Source organism: Oryctolagus cuniculus, chromosome 3, assembly GCF_051225735.1.
Source record: "Oryctolagus cuniculus isolate XC-2025 breed Fujian yellow rabbit chromosome 3, ASM5122573v1, whole genome shotgun sequence".
Taxonomy (NCBI): Eukaryota; Metazoa; Chordata; class Mammalia; order Lagomorpha; family Leporidae; genus Oryctolagus; species Oryctolagus cuniculus.
Genome location: NC_142869.1, coordinates 166,560,923 through 166,576,045, shown reverse-complemented (window position 1 = coordinate 166,576,045; position 15,123 = coordinate 166,560,923). Strand labels below are relative to the sequence as shown.

General features: G+C 45.3%; 1 protein-coding gene across 2 annotated transcripts in view; it reads left to right on the top strand.

Moving 5' to 3' along the window:
- The window catches only part of COPG2 (coat protein complex I subunit gamma 2), a 122,069-nt gene that overhangs the window by 7,750 nt on the left and 99,196 nt on the right, over positions 1 to 15,123 (top strand). For both annotated transcript variants that reach the window (XR_016231046.1, XM_070071310.2), the window contains exon 5: positions 4,389 to 4,468. Coding sequence is in view for 1 of the 2 variants with exons in the window: in XM_070071310.2 (XP_069927411.1) it covers positions 4,389 to 4,468 (80 nt within the window). In the remaining variant the exon portion in view is untranslated. The remainder of the gene's footprint in view (positions 1 to 4,388; positions 4,469 to 15,123) is intronic.

Here is a 15,123-nt window from a genome sequence, read left to right as displayed (position 1 = left end):
CAGCAGAGAGCTGGCCTGGAAGAGGGGCAACCGGGACAGAATCCAGCGCCCCAACTGGGACTAGAACCCGGTGTGCTGGCGCCGCAAGGCGGAGGATTAGCCTAGTGAGCCGCGGCGCCGGCCTTAATTCTTTTTAATGTCTATAGAATCTTCAGTGATGTTTCTTCTTTCAATCTGGTATTGGTAAATTCTATCTTCTTTTATTCCTAGGAAGTTTGTCTAGTGATTTGTAAACTTAAAATTTTTTAAGTATTTATTTAAATTTTTTTTGAAAAGCAGAGACAGAGGAAGAAAGAGACAGAGAGAGGTCTCCCATCTACCCATTCACTTCGCAAATGCCCACAACAGCTGGAGCCGGGCCAGTCCAAGAACTCGATTTGAATCTCTCATTTGGGTGGCAGGGACCCGAGTACTGAGGCATCACCTGCTGCCTCTCAGGGTACACATTAGCAGGAAGCTGGAATAGAGGGTGAAGCCAGGGCTTGAACCAGGCCCTCCGGTAATGGCATAGGGGACATCCCAAGCGGTATCTTAACTGCTTGTGCCAAGGGCCAGCCCCTGAAGTTTATTGATCTGTATACAGTACCAGCTTTTTATTTCATTGGCTTTCTTTTCTATTAGCTGTTTTTCTCTTCCAAACTAATTGTGTTAAAAGAATACTAAAAAATCAATACAGAAGAAGGGGACAAAGGGGAGGAAAAAGAACATAGATCAAGCAGGATGAACATAAATCATAGAATAAAGTGGTAGATATAGACCTGAATATATCATTGTCTACACTAAGTGTAAACAGAGAGCACACAGAGCTCTTACAAAAATAAGCTATCACTGAACCATAAAGCTGGGCACAGTGGACTTCAGAGGAGTGGGATCATGGAGACCTCAGTTATTACGTTGTGTTCAGACATGAGGTAATGGGCATCCGAGGGTGGGTTCTGAAGAAGGGGAACAAGCAGGATGAGGCCCAGGAGTGCGCTGCTTCCCTGCCCAGAGGCAGACCGCAGGCCCAGGTCAGCACGGGCAGGCTGAGTAGGAGCCTCCTTCACTCTGAGCTGCCAAACACGGAGAGGCTGGGAAAGCCAGGAAAGCTTGAATTTGCAGGGTGGAATAGCAGAGAAGAGGGAGAAAGGGGGTGGGGGGGAGGGGAGAGAGGGGAGGGGAGGGGAGGGGAGAGGGGGAGGGGACGAGGGGAGAGGGGAGAGGAGAAGAGAGATCTCCAGCAATCTGCTGGGAACTGTCCTTTGAGTCTTCAGATAATTCCTGATATGTGTATATGTAGGCAAGGGCAAGGGAAGAGTGAAGAACAAATGGCTGAGAATAGGTCACACTCTCACCATTGAGACTGGCGAGACCTCGCATAGTTCTAAGGAGGATATCACCTACTTAATGGGAATATGCTAGTCTGAGGTTAAAGCTTAGAGAGCTTAAAAGTAGGCCGATGTGGGTGATCTCTGCCTGGTGGGGGTCTGCCCACCACCCTCCCCTTGCAGGAGGGTGAGAGGGTGTGGCACACCGTGCCTCCCAGGAAGGACCCCACAGCCTGACCGCTGCTGGTGGCAGACCCCAGGCACGTTCCCCACCCCTGCTCTGTGTTAAAGGGCCCTGTAATTGCATCAGGTGAACAGCTCCCCCGAGTGGCCCAGGGTTAGGACCACCTGGAAAGCTAGCCCAGCTCCGGGACCTTCAAGCTGATTGGAGAAGCGTATTGGTGCCAGTATGGATTCTATCCTATAAAATTAGTGTTGCCCTGAATTAGTTACGCCCCTTCTGCCTGCTCTTTAAAAAAAAAAGCAGACATGCTCACCAGAACTTGTCTCCAGCAGTACACCAGCCTCAAAGGAGAAGAACCGGTGCCAGGTAATTTAACCTCAGGACAGAACAGAGTTCAGTACTATATAGAAGAGTACAACGAAACCCAGCACTTAATATCTTCACTTCACAGTGTATAGCATCTAAGAAAACATTGTCAGGCATACAAAGAAGCAGGAAAATACGAGGGTACCTCACAGACTTCGTGGAAAGTGGAATTAGAAGATTATTTTCCTATAAAACATTTTTTTAAAAAGATTTTTATTTATTTATTTGAGAGGCAGAGTTACAGACAGAGAGAAACAGAGAGAGAGGTCTTCCACCCATTGGTTCACTCCCAAATGGCCACAATGGCCGGAGCTGGGGCAATCAGAAGCCAGGAGCCAGGAACTACTAGGTCTCCCACGCAGGTGCAGGGGCCCAAGCAACTGAGCCATCTTCTACTGCTTTCCCAGGCCATAGCAGAGAGCTGGATCAGAAGAGAAGCCAGGACATGCACTGGCACCCATATGGGATGTCGCAGGCCTAGGCTTAGCCGACTATGCCACAGTGCTGGCCCCAGTGTAAAACATTTTTAAAATACAAGTCATCAAGGCTGGCGCTGTGGTGTGGCAGGTGAGGCCAACACCTGCAGTGCCGGCATCCTGTGTGGGCACTGGTTTGAGTCCCGGCTGCTCCACTTCCAATCTGGCTCTCTGCTATGGCCTGGGAAGGCAGTGGAGGATGGCCCAGGACCTTGGGCCCCTGCACCCCTGTGGGAGACCTGGAGGAATCTCCTGGCTCCTGGCTTTGGATTGACGCACCTCTGGCCGGTACAGCCACTTGGTGAGTTAACCAGCAGATGGAAGACCTCTCTCTCTCTTTGCCTCTCTGTAGTTCTGCCTTTCAAATAAATAAATAAATAAATAAATCTTTTTTAAAAAAGTCACCTTCCCCAAGTTCATAAAAAAATGGATGTTATAAAAAACTATGTGTGCATTTCAAGCAAAATGAAGAATGTCAACATATGGGATAATAGTTTGGAAATTCTTTTAGTGGTCACCCTAAAAATTGGAACATAGGTTTTTGACTTATCAAAGTCTAATATTCATCTTTGTCTTTTCTTTGCTTTGGGGAAGTTGAAGAATCCTAGGGCCCTTTTATTCCTTATATGCATATGAGCTTCTAAATATAAATGTGTAACCATGCATAGACATATACACATTGCCATACATATGAATACTTAAATTTTATAGTTCATAGTTTTGGTGTTTTGTTATTATTGTTGTAAATTGAGATTTATTCAAGTCTTTACCACCTTTTAAAAAACTCTTCATTCCTTGCAGTATTTGTGAGTTATTATTTGAAATAATTTTTCTTGTGCCTGAAGAATATACTTCTATAGTCCCATTCTTCCTAGATTTTATGTACTGTATCCCATGCCGCTGAGGTCATGGACTTCTGCTTTATGGTTGTGAGTGTTTGGTTTAATTTTTGGCATCTGTGAATTTCTTTTTATTTTGCCCTTGGCTACATATTTAAATTTTTGATTCATATTTTGTTTAGCATTGTCTGTATGTTTATGCACTAGGTTATAGTGGTTAAGAAAATATCTCTGCCAATAGTTTGTATTGATATTGTTTTGAGTGCTTGGTATTTTATTGTGTGTGAGATGGTATCTGAAATGTGTGTTGTTTGTTTGTTTGTTTTTTAAAGATTTATTTACTGGGGCTGACACTGTGGCACAGCAGGTTGATGCCCTGGCCTGAAGCGCTGGCATTCCATATGGGCACCAATTTGAGACCTGGCTGCTCCACTTCCGATCCAGCTCTCTACTATGGCCTGGGAAAGCAGTGGAGAATAGCGCAAGTCCTTGGGCCCCTGCACCTGCGTGGGAGACCTGGAAGAGGCTCCTGGCTCCTGGCTTAGGATCTGTGCAGTTCCGGCCGTTGCGGCTAATTGGGGAGTGAACCAGCAGATGGAAGACCTCTCTCTCTCTCTCTCTCCCCCCCTCTCCCCCTCTCCCCCTCCCCCTCTCCCCCTCCCTCTCCCTCTCTCTCCCTCTCCTCTCTCTGTGTAACTCTGCTTTTCAAATAAATAAATCTTTTAAAAAATAAAGATTTATTTATTTATTTGCAAAGCAGAGTTACAGAGAGGCAGAGGCAGAGGCAGAGAGAGAGATCTTCCATCTGCTGGTTCACTCCCCAAATGGCTGCAACAACCGGAACTGGGCTGATCCAAAGCCAGGAGCCAGGGGCCAGGAACTTCTTCCTGGTGTCCCATGTGGGTATAGGGGCCCAAGGGCTTGGGTCATCTTCCTCTTGACTCACAGTGTCAGAGCAGAAGTTTGTCTCTGTAGAAACTCCCATGTAATGAAATTCTTAAATTTTTACTTGTTTTCCAGTGTGTCAGCGCATCCATTATTTATATTTATAAAATAGTTATATTCTTAATATTTTGTCACCTAGATATTTTTACATTTGGGTAGATGAAAGTCTTTTAAAGTACATCTAGATAGATCTTCTTGTGGTCATCATTTCAAACAATTAAAAAGCCTTTTCATTATGTGTAATGTGTTGCCTCTATAAATACTTTTTCAGCAAACTTTGAGGAGAATGTGCTACCTTACCATCAAAGAGATGGCTACTATCTCTGAGGATGTGATCATTGTCACAAGCAGGTAAGTGACCGGCCCGTGTCTGGCATGGATTGTTGGTGTTTGGTGGGATATTTACCGTTCTCTTTCTGTGTTTTGACTGTGAGAATGTCAACAGGAAGTTAGAAGGGTGTCCTGTGCTAAAGCATTCTTCTATAAAATTCAGTTGTCATCATGTGACAGCTCTCCCTGTCTGATAAAGCAAAGAAAGAACTCACAAAGGAAATGCCTCTCATAGATTTGATTGTATTGAAAAGTTGGTAAAGATATGTAAATTAAACCAAAAAGTGATATATATGGAAATATTTACAAGAAACATATCCAGAGTCTAGTATCTTTTGTATAAAGAACTCTTATACTTAAAAGCTGACAGACAATTCATAAAGTAAGCAGTATGAAGAACCCAAGTATCTTTAGTCAGTTATTCTTACTAGGAGCCAAAAAACTGAAATTAAAAATTCAAGAATGAGTTACAGTATTCTTACTCACTTTGACAAAAAAGCAAACAGGCAACATTTGGTATTTTTAAGGGAGTATCACCTTTTTTTATAGAACTTAGAGTAAAAAATTGATTCAGTTTTTCTAGAAGTTGGTGGCATTTGTTGAGTGATTGGAAAGGCTTTATCCCTTTGACTTACTAATACCACATCTGTGGGACTGACCCCAGAAAATAACTGGACATAGCACAGAAAAACTTAGTACATTGATGTGTGCTGCAGCACTGCTTATATTAGCTAAAAGGACAAAACAACTTACCTATCTACTGATGGTAAAATTATTTAATCGGGGACGGCGCTGTGGCACAGTGGGTTAAAGCCCTGGCCTGGAACACCAGCATCCCATATGGGCACTGGTTCGAGACCCGGTTGCTCCACTTCTAATCCAGCTCTCTGCTGTGGCCCGGGAAAGCAGTGGAAAATGGCCCAAGTCCTAGGGCCCCTGCACCTGCGTGGGAGACCCGGAGGATGCTCCTGGCTCCTGGGTTTGGATCGTCGCAGTTCCAGCTGTTGTGGCCAATTGGGGAGTGAACTGCCAGATGGAGGACCTCTCTCTCTCTCTCTCTCTCTCTCTGCCTCTCCTTCTCTCTGTGTGTAACTCTTTCAAATAAATAAATAAATCTTTAAAAAATTATTTAATCAACTTATATTATGAAATATTTTAAGTGTTTGAAAATATTTTTGAAAAATCTTTTATGATATAGAAAATTCCTCAGTAAAGTGCTAAATAGGAGTTGGATTCAATCTGTGTATTTTATAGAGTTTCACTTTAAAAATTACTTTATGTGTGTGTGGTAAAACATGAATTGTAAGTATGAGGGTACTTCCAAAGTTAATGGAAAGTGGAATTAAGAATTTATTTTGGTGCAAACATTTTGAAATCCACACATATGAAGGTTATTAAAAAGCTTAATGGACAATGCACATATGAAAAAAAATTTTTTGCACCAAAATGAAGTTATCTCTTATTCCATTATCCATGAACTTTTTGAAGTTACTGTGTACCCTGACATATTACCAATAGGCTATATATGGATGTTTGGGATTCTGGTTATTTATTTTCTTTTAAGTTTTGATAATTTCCAAGTATCCTTAAATGTGTATATATAATTCATAGTTCTAAAATACATGATAAGTGTCATTTAAAAATACTTGCCTTCTTAATTATTGATTGTAAGTCGTCTCAGTGTATCTGTTTTTTGTGCAACAAAGACACTTGCACATTTTTGGAGGGGAGTGCTTATGTTTAAGCAGCAGTTGTATTGAAGATAGTTCCTATTCGCAAAGCTTTCAGTGAAAAGCTGGTGTGAACTGAGACTTACACGAGATGGGAGTTTGTCTTTCCTCATGAAGCTCAAGTCTGGAGGCCTAGAAGAGCTGGTGCTGGCTCAGTACTTCCGCAGGGTCAGGGCTAGTGTCTTCAGTCCTTCTGGACATGGTCCGTTATTGCAGAGTACATGCCTGCCTCACGGGCAGTGAAGTGCCGTCAGCCAGGAGGGCTGCTGGGAGCGGCTCGGGAGTGCCAGCACCATCTGTCTCTTACCAGGAATGCAATGGCTCTTCCCAAGGCAGTTTTTAGATTTCATTTGGCACAATTGTTAACATGACTCTCCTTAGGAGGCTAGGAAAGTGAGTATTTAGCTTTTATAACCCAAGTATTATGGGCAGGCAAGAGATAATGGGTTAAAAATTGGTGTTGGATTAGTTAACCAACATTGTCTGCCCCAAGTCGGAAACAGAAAACCTCAAGTTGCATGGCTAGGTTAACTAAATAAACAGATCAGTCAACTATTGATTCTTTTGTTTGTTACTTATAGCCATTAATACTTCCCTCTGAGTCTTGTTAGGTCACCTTGACTTATGGTTTACTTTTTGTTTTTGTCCACTTGAAATGATCAGTAGCTGTGGTAGACAGAATCATGGCCCTCGGAGTTGTCCAGGTCTCAGTTCCCAGGACCTGTGGATCTGTTGCATCACATGGCAAAGGGGAGGGAAAGCTGGTGAACAGCGGATAGGGAGGTTGTCCTGGATTATTCAAGTGGGTCCTTTCTTCTTACGAAGTAAACGTCAGAGAGAGAAAAAGTCAGTAAAGAGATGTGAGGAGGCGGCTGGGTTTAAGTGGAGGAAGGTGGCTCTCAGTGACCTCACTTCCTGCTGCTGGGCCTCACCTCTTAAAGTTTCCACCGCCTCAGCACCACACCCTGGGGACCAAGCTTCCCGCACATGAATCCTGGGGGACACCGTCAAGCTGTTTCAGAACCAGAGCAACCCATGGAGCCCCCACAAAGGGATGCAGCTTTGCTGCAATCTTGATTCCAGCCCAGTGAGACCTGTGTTACACTTCCTTCAGAACTGTAATATAACTAAATAAATAGATTTTTTAAAAAGATTCATTTATTTACTTGAGGGGCAGAATTACACAGAGAGAAGTCTTCAATCTACTGGCTCATTCTCCAAATCTCTGCAATGGCTGGAGCTGTGCCAATCTGAAGCCAGGAGCCAGGGGCTTCTTCCAGGTCTCCCACATTGGTGCAGGGGCCCAAATACTTGGGCCATCTTCTTCTGCTTTCCCAGGCCATTAGCAGAGAGCTGGATTGGAAGAGGAGCAGCCAAGACTCAAACTGGTGCCCTTATGGGATGCCAGTGCTGTAGGTGGTTGCTTAGCCTACTATACCAAGGTGCTGGCCCCAATAAATTATTTTTAAAGATTTATTTATTGATTTGAAAGTCAGAATTGCATACACAGAGAGAAGGAGAGGCAGAGAGAGAGCTCTTCCATCCACTGGTTCACTCCACAATTAGCTGCAATGATCAGAGCTGCACCGAACCGAGGCCAGGAGCCAGGAGGTTCTTCCAGGTCTTCCACGTGGGTACAGGGGCCCAAAGACTTGGGCCATCTTCCACTGCTTTTCCAGACCATAGCAGAGAGCTGGATTGGAAGTGGAGCAGCTGGGACTTGAACCAGCGTCCATAAGGGATACTGGTACTGCAGGTGGCGCTTTACCTGCTACGCCACAGTGTCAGCCCCTAAGTGTTTTCTTACGTTATAAGTTTGTGGTACATTTTTACAGCAGCAATAGAAAGCTAATGGAAGTGAGGTGCTCCAGTAACAAATACCTAAAAATGTAGTGTTGGCAGCGAGCACATGCTAAAAGCATTTTGCAGAGTATGATGGGAAAAGCCTAGATTGCTGTGAACAGACTGTTGGTACAGCGATGAATGTTGATGACTCTGACAGGCTCAGAGAGAAGTAAGGAGAAGAGCAGAGAACCTATCCGTCTTTCTCGAGAATACCTAGCTCATTAGAAGCAGACTTGCTGGAAATACGGGCAGTAAAAGTGCTGCTGGTGGAGACTCAGAGGAAAACGAGGAAAGCTGTTGGAGACGAGAGGAAAGGGGGTCCACGTGATTGTAACGGCAGAAAGGGTGGCAGAACTGCGTCCTGTAGTTATGTGAAAAGTGTATGAACTGGCTTTTATTTATGAACAATGAGCTCGAATTTTAAAAAAAAACATTTGAAATACTTTATTTGATAGGGGTGGGCAGTTGGCAGAGTGGTTAAGTTGCTTTTTGGGATGCCTGAGTGCCTGGGTTCAGGTGCCAGCTCTGCTTCTGATCCCGCTTCCTGCTAATGCTCACCCTGAGTGGCAGCAGTGATGGCTCAAGTAGTTGGGACCCTGCCACCCACATGCGAGACCTGGATGAGTTTCAGGCTCCTCACGTCCACCTGGCCCAGCTCTGGCTATGAACCAGGGATAGGAAGAGCTCTCTCTTCCTTTCAAATAGGTAAATTAATTAAAAAGTAATTAGATTGAGAGGAAGAGAGAGAGAGTGCGCGCGTGTGCCCAGCTCCCGATTGATTCCCTAGTTGCCCACAGCTCCCATATGGGATGTGGGCATCCTGAGGGGGATCCTAACTACTAAACAAAATGCCTGGACCCTGAACTTGGATATTTGATTGATGAGATTTCCAAGAAAAGTGTTGAAGGTACAGGTTGGTTTCTTTGCTGCTTATAATATAATTTGAAAGCAGAGGAATAGATTAAGGGAAGACCAGTTAAAAAAAGAACCAGGGCTTGATGATTTCGGGCATTCTCAGCCTACTTGAGTGGCAAAGGGTGCTAAAATCAAGAGGTTAACTTCAGGAAAGTGTTCTCTAGAGGAAAAGCCAAGGAGTCACTGTATAACTTGTTGCTGGAACCACAGAAAGATCCAAAGATCTGCGTGTTCACTTACACAAAGCACTCTGAAGACATTGAGGGTATGACTCATAGATTCCCTCGGCATCTAAGCAGAAGCCACACATAGAGATGGGATTCTCTAGGCAAGATCTGTGGAGGAGCCTCTGGTCTACTGAGTGAGGATGTGTACTTAGACACGAGGTTCTTGAGAACCTTACGCCTGTGGAAACACAGCTAGCTTGGATCCCAGGGGACAGGCAGGGGCTGGCGTGAAAGAAGGCTGTCAGTGCCACAGAGTTCTCCAGGCAGGAGGAAGGGTACCCAGGTACATGCCAGCCACCCTTCCTGGAAAAGGAGGCTGTTGCAGCAGAGGGACAGGCGTGGGGTGGGCTGGGAGCGACACGGGGTTCTCCAGGCAGAAACCTGCTGCGGTTGCTGGTTGGGTTTCAGAAGTGCCCGAGACCATGACTTCTTGCCATTTTCTCTCCTGATCGGGAGTATCTGTAATTCTCACCCGCTGGAAGTCACACCCTTACACTTTGGGACAGGGACTCGTTGTCTATTTTCATAGGTTCACAGATGGAGAGGAGTTTTGCCTCAGGAGGGATTATGCCAGGAATCTCAGTCAGATCTAATTTAGATGACTTTGATAACAGGGTTGGAACTTTAGAGTCAGAATTAGATGAGATTTTGGGCTTTGAATTGATGCTGCAAGGTGTTGTATTGAGTTTTGGGGGGATCTTGGGTGGGGTGAATATATTTTTGCATATGAAATACCATACCTTTGGCTGGTGCCTCGGCTCAATAGGCTAATCCTCCGCCTTGCAGCGCTGGCACCCCGCGTTCTAGTCCTGGTCGGGGCGCCGGGTTTTGTCCCGCTTGCCCCTCTTCCAGTCCAGCTCTCTGCTGTGGCCAGGGAGTGCAGTGGAGGATGGCCCAAGTCCTTGGGCCCTGCACCCCATGGGAGACCAGGAGAAGCACCTGGCTCCTGGCTTCGGATCAGCGCGGTGCACAGGCCGCAGCGGCCAGTGGAGGGTGAACCAATGGTAAATGAAGACCTTTCTCTCCCTCTCTCTCTCTCTCTCTGTCTACTCTGCCTGTTGAAAAAAAAAAAAAAAGAAAAAAAAGAAATGCCATACCTTTGATGATACAATGATTTTTAACTCAGTGAAACCTCTACTCTGTGGGACTGTAAGATAATAAATTGTGTTGTTTTAACTCACTAATAGTAATTTTGTACAGTAGGACTGTAACGCTGATACTATAGATGACCATTCTATGTATGTAGACAACTATATTAGATGGTAGGAGACAAGGGAGATTAAGAAAACCAATACTTATGAATGACCAATAAGTACATGGAAATATTAACGTTATTAGTCATCAGGGCAATGCAAATTAAGCCCTTAATGAGATGATATGCCACTAAAATGGTTAAAATGAAAAAATCCTGATAGTGTCAAAATCGAAAAGCCTCTACAGCAATACCAAGTATATAGAACAGTTGGAACTCTCATATGCTGTAGTTAGAAACGTAGAATGGGTACAAACACCTTAGAGGAGATTTGGCTGTTTCTCATAGTTACACATAGACCCACTATGTAACAGTAATACTTGTAGCACTTCTAGAATGGAAACATCAGCTACAAGAAGATTGTACAAGGATTTGCTAGCTGCTTTTTTGTGATTGTCCTAAACTGGAAACAAGCCACGTGCTCATCTTTAGGAGAGTGGGTAAACAAATTGTGGGATAATCAAACCATGGACTGCTACTCAGCAAGATTCAAGCAACAGTGTGGATAAACTTCTGAAACATTGTGTTGGAACAAAGGAAAACAGACACAAAAGGACTCATGCAAGATGCTTCTGTTTGTATAAACTACTTCCAAAAACAGCCCAAGCTCATCAGTGGTGATAGAACCAGAAGTTTGGTGGGTTGGAGGAGATTGACTGGAAATGAGGACACTTTCTGAGGTGATGGAAGTGTTCAGTGTTTTATTTTGGATGGAGGTTACACGGGTGATCATACTGTCAAAACTCGTCTGAGGGGCCGGCGCTGTGGCTCAGCGGGTTAACGCTGTGGCCTGAAGCGCTGGCATCCCATGTGGGTGCCAGTTCGAGACCCAGCTGTTCCACTTCCCATCCAGCTCTCTGCTATGGCCTGGGAAAGCAGTGGAAGATGGCCCAAGTCCTTGGGCCCCACACCCAAGTGGGAGACCCGGAAGAAGCTCCTGGCCCCTGGCTTCGGATGGGCGCAGCTCTGGCCTTTGCGGCCATTTGGGGAGTGAACCAAGGAAGACCTCTCTCTCTCTCTCTCTCTCTCTGCCTCTCCTTTCTCTGTGTAACTCTGACTTTCAAATAAATAAATAAATCTTAAAAAAAAAAAAACTCATCTGAGTGAACACTTGTTTTTAATGTATATAAATTACAACTCCGTTAAAAACAGTGAAGAGATTTAGTTATTGGATTAAGAATGGTCAAATATAGGAGCCAGCATTGTCTTGTAGCAGGTAAAGCTGCCACCTGCTGCATGACAAGTCCTGGCTGTTCCACTTCCAGTCCAGCTCCCTGCTAATGCACCTGGGAAAGCAGCAGAGGACGGTCCAAGTACTTGGGCCTCTACACCCACATGAGAGACCCAGGTGGAGTTCCAGGCTCCTGGAACCAGTCCCTTCTATTAAAGGCCATTTGGGGAATGAACCAGTGGATGGAAGAACTCTGTCTTTCAAATAAAATGAATCTTTTAAAAAAAAAGAAAGAATGGTCAAATATATTGGCAATTTGGCAGTACTGTCCTACCCATTACTAGAAGCCAAACCCCTTTCTGATTGAACTCAGCCCAGTGGAAGTCTACATGCTTAGAATTCTGGAATTCTGGGGAAATGATCGCTCACTCATAGTAGAGTAGTGTGGAGGGTGGGTGGTACCAGTGTGTGGTAAGTTACATCTCTGGTCTCTGAAAATTAAATGATCAGTGTGTAGATTCTGATTGAGGAAAAAATGAATGGGTTGTAGAGACAGCACGCAGGCAGTTTTGAAATCAGTTGTAGGGATAATGTGTGAATTTGGGAAGAGGGAGAAAGATACTTTGAGATTCCTGGGGAATCTTAAGTCCACAGACTTTCTTGGTAAGAAAAATACAAGGCTGGGACAACTTTTCTGTCTGAATATGCAGCTGTCCCTGTGTGACTGCTCTTGCAGAGTTTCTGCCAGCACTTGGCTTAGAACAAGAAAGGGGATGAGATACTATTGTCATCAGAGGTAGCAGCCACTGTAGTGAGCTCCTCTCTCAAAGATCTCTGGAAACCTCTCAGTTGCAAAATCTGAATGTGAAATTTCAGTCCACATCTTCCCACACCTCTGCCCCAGTGTTAGCTTGGTTACACATGTCTTTTTTTTTTTTTAATTTATTTATTCGTTTATTTGAAAGACTTACACAGAGAGAGAGGAGAGGCAGAGAGAGAGAGAGATCTTCCATCTGCTGGTTCACCCCCCAGTTGGCTACAATGGCCAGAGCTGCACTGATCCGAAGCCAGGAGCCAGAAGCTTCCTCCGAGTCTCTCACGCAGATGCAGAGGCCCAAGGACTTGGGCCACCTTCTACTGCTTTCCCAGGCCATAGCAGAGAGCTGGATTGGAAGTGGAACAGCCGGGACTCCAACTGGCGCCCATATGGGATACTGACACTGTAGGCCGCAGCTTTACCCACTACGCCACAGCGTCGGCCCCACACATGTCTTAAAGTTTGCCATTCTTGGCTTTCAAAAACCACAGTCCTCCCGTCTCTAGTTGTTCCATTTTCTGTTTCTTCACATGTTGGCTGCTTTTCTTCTACCAGTCACGTAAATATTGGCATTTCCTGGAGTGCCTATCAGTGTTGTTGCAAGTTCCCAAGCTCCTCATGCTATTTGGTGCCCTGTATCTTTGTCCATGTCTCTCCCTGTGCCTGAGATTGCCGGTTTATATTTTCCACATAGCTCAGATACATATCGCATACGTACTGTCTTCCTGGTGGTTCTTGGCAGATTAGTCATTATCTCCTCTGCTGTTCTTAGAACACTTTAACTCCCATTTTAGTATTTTACATTATACTATAATTATTGTTTTTTTGCTTTGTGTTTTAAACTCTTGGCTGGGACTTGACTTTGCCAGGGAACCAGGAGCCAAGTTTACTTCACCTTTTTGTGCTTTGATTTTTCTTTTGTTTTTAATATTTATTCATTTGAAAGCCAGAGTTATAAGAGAGGGAGAGGCAGAGAGACATCTTCCATCTGCTGGTTCACTCCCTAAATGGCCATGATGGCTGGGGCTGGGCCAGGCCAAAGCTAGGAGCCAGGAGCTTCTTCCAGGTCTCCCATGTGGGTACAGGAGCCTTAGCTCTTGGGCCATCTTCTGCTGCTTTCCTAGGTGCATTATCAGGGAACTGCTGTCTATCCACGTGGGGTGTCAGTGCTGCAGGCACAGGCTTAACCCACTATACCACAGTGCCAGCCCTTGATTATTTCTTTATACGTTTTTGTTATTGAGAGCAAGAACTTATCTTGGAGGGAGGGGCAGGGCGAAGCTTGGACCATGGGTACACTTGTGAAGGAGAGATGGCTTTCTCTCTCCCTTTGTTATAAAAATGAGAGAATAGCCGGCGCCTCGGCTCACTAGGCTAATCCTCTGCCTCGCAGCGCCGGCACACTGGGTTCTAGTCCCAGTCGGGGCACCGGATTCTGTCCCGGTTGCCCCTCTTCCAGGCCAGCTCTCTGCTGTGGCCCGGGAGTGCAGTGGAGGATGGCCCAAGTGCTTGGGCCCTGCACCCCATGGGAGACCAGGAGAAGCACCTGGCTCCTGCCATCGGATCAGCACGGTGCGCCGGCCGCAGCGACCATTGGAGGGTGAACCAGCGGCAAAAGGAAGACCTTTCTCTCTGTCTCTCTCTCTCACTGTCCACTCTGCCTGTCAAAAAAAAAAAAAAAAAAAAAAAAAAGAATAATAAACTTCAGGTAGCAGGGGAAAAGTAATTTAGAAGACACATATAGGTAGCTTGTGGTGTTCACTCCCATGTGTTGTTCTGGGACGGAGAGATTAGTGAGTGAACCACGACAAGGCAGACGTGGTAACAGCAGTAAAACTAGCTTTGCCTGGTTCTCTGAATGGCGGCACCGAAACTCCAGAGCTCCAGGTGGCAGAGTCATGAAGTGGCCAAGTTTGTTGTGACGTCTCCCACCTCTTCCTTGGCTTCTCCTGTTCTCTTTGTCTTTGCTTCCTCAGGTGTTTGTGGTCCCCATTTGGGATCCAGAGTCTCAGAGCATCTCCTCATTGGTTCCTTCTCAGGGGTTCATTCACCCTGCCCTAACTCCCATCAGGATCCCTGTCACTGCCTTCTGTTTAATTTTCAAAAATTGTTTTATCATAACATACATTTTTATGGGATTCAGTGCAGTATTTCAGCACGTGTATACAGATTAAGGTGAATAGTATCCTCGTTTTCTAATCTTTTCTTTGTTTGGAGTCTGCCAGCTCCTCTCTCTAAGTTCCTCATGTGGTCTTTGATCCATTATTGTGAATTATAGTTGTCCCTTTGTGTGGAACCCTAGAGCTTGTTATCTCTGTCTCACTGTGTTCTGCTACCTGATATTCCCCCTCTCCCCACCCTTCCCAGCCTCTAGTAATCACTATTCTAAGATTTTTTTTTTGAAGATTTTTATTTATCTGAGAGGTAGAGTCACAGTGAGAGGGAAGGACAGAGGAGAGAGGTCTTCCATTTGCTGATTCACTCCCCAGATAGCCACAACAGCTGGAATTGGGCCAATCTGAAGCCAGGAGCCAGGAGCTTCTTCTTGGTCTCCCACGTGGGTGCAGGGGCCCAAGCACCCTGGGCTGTCTTCCACTGCTGTCCCAGGCCATAGCACAGAGCTGGATCAGAAGTGGAGCAGCCGGGACTCAAACTGGCACCCATATGGGATGCCAGCACTGCAGGCAGCGGCTTTACCCACTATGCCACAGTGCCAGCC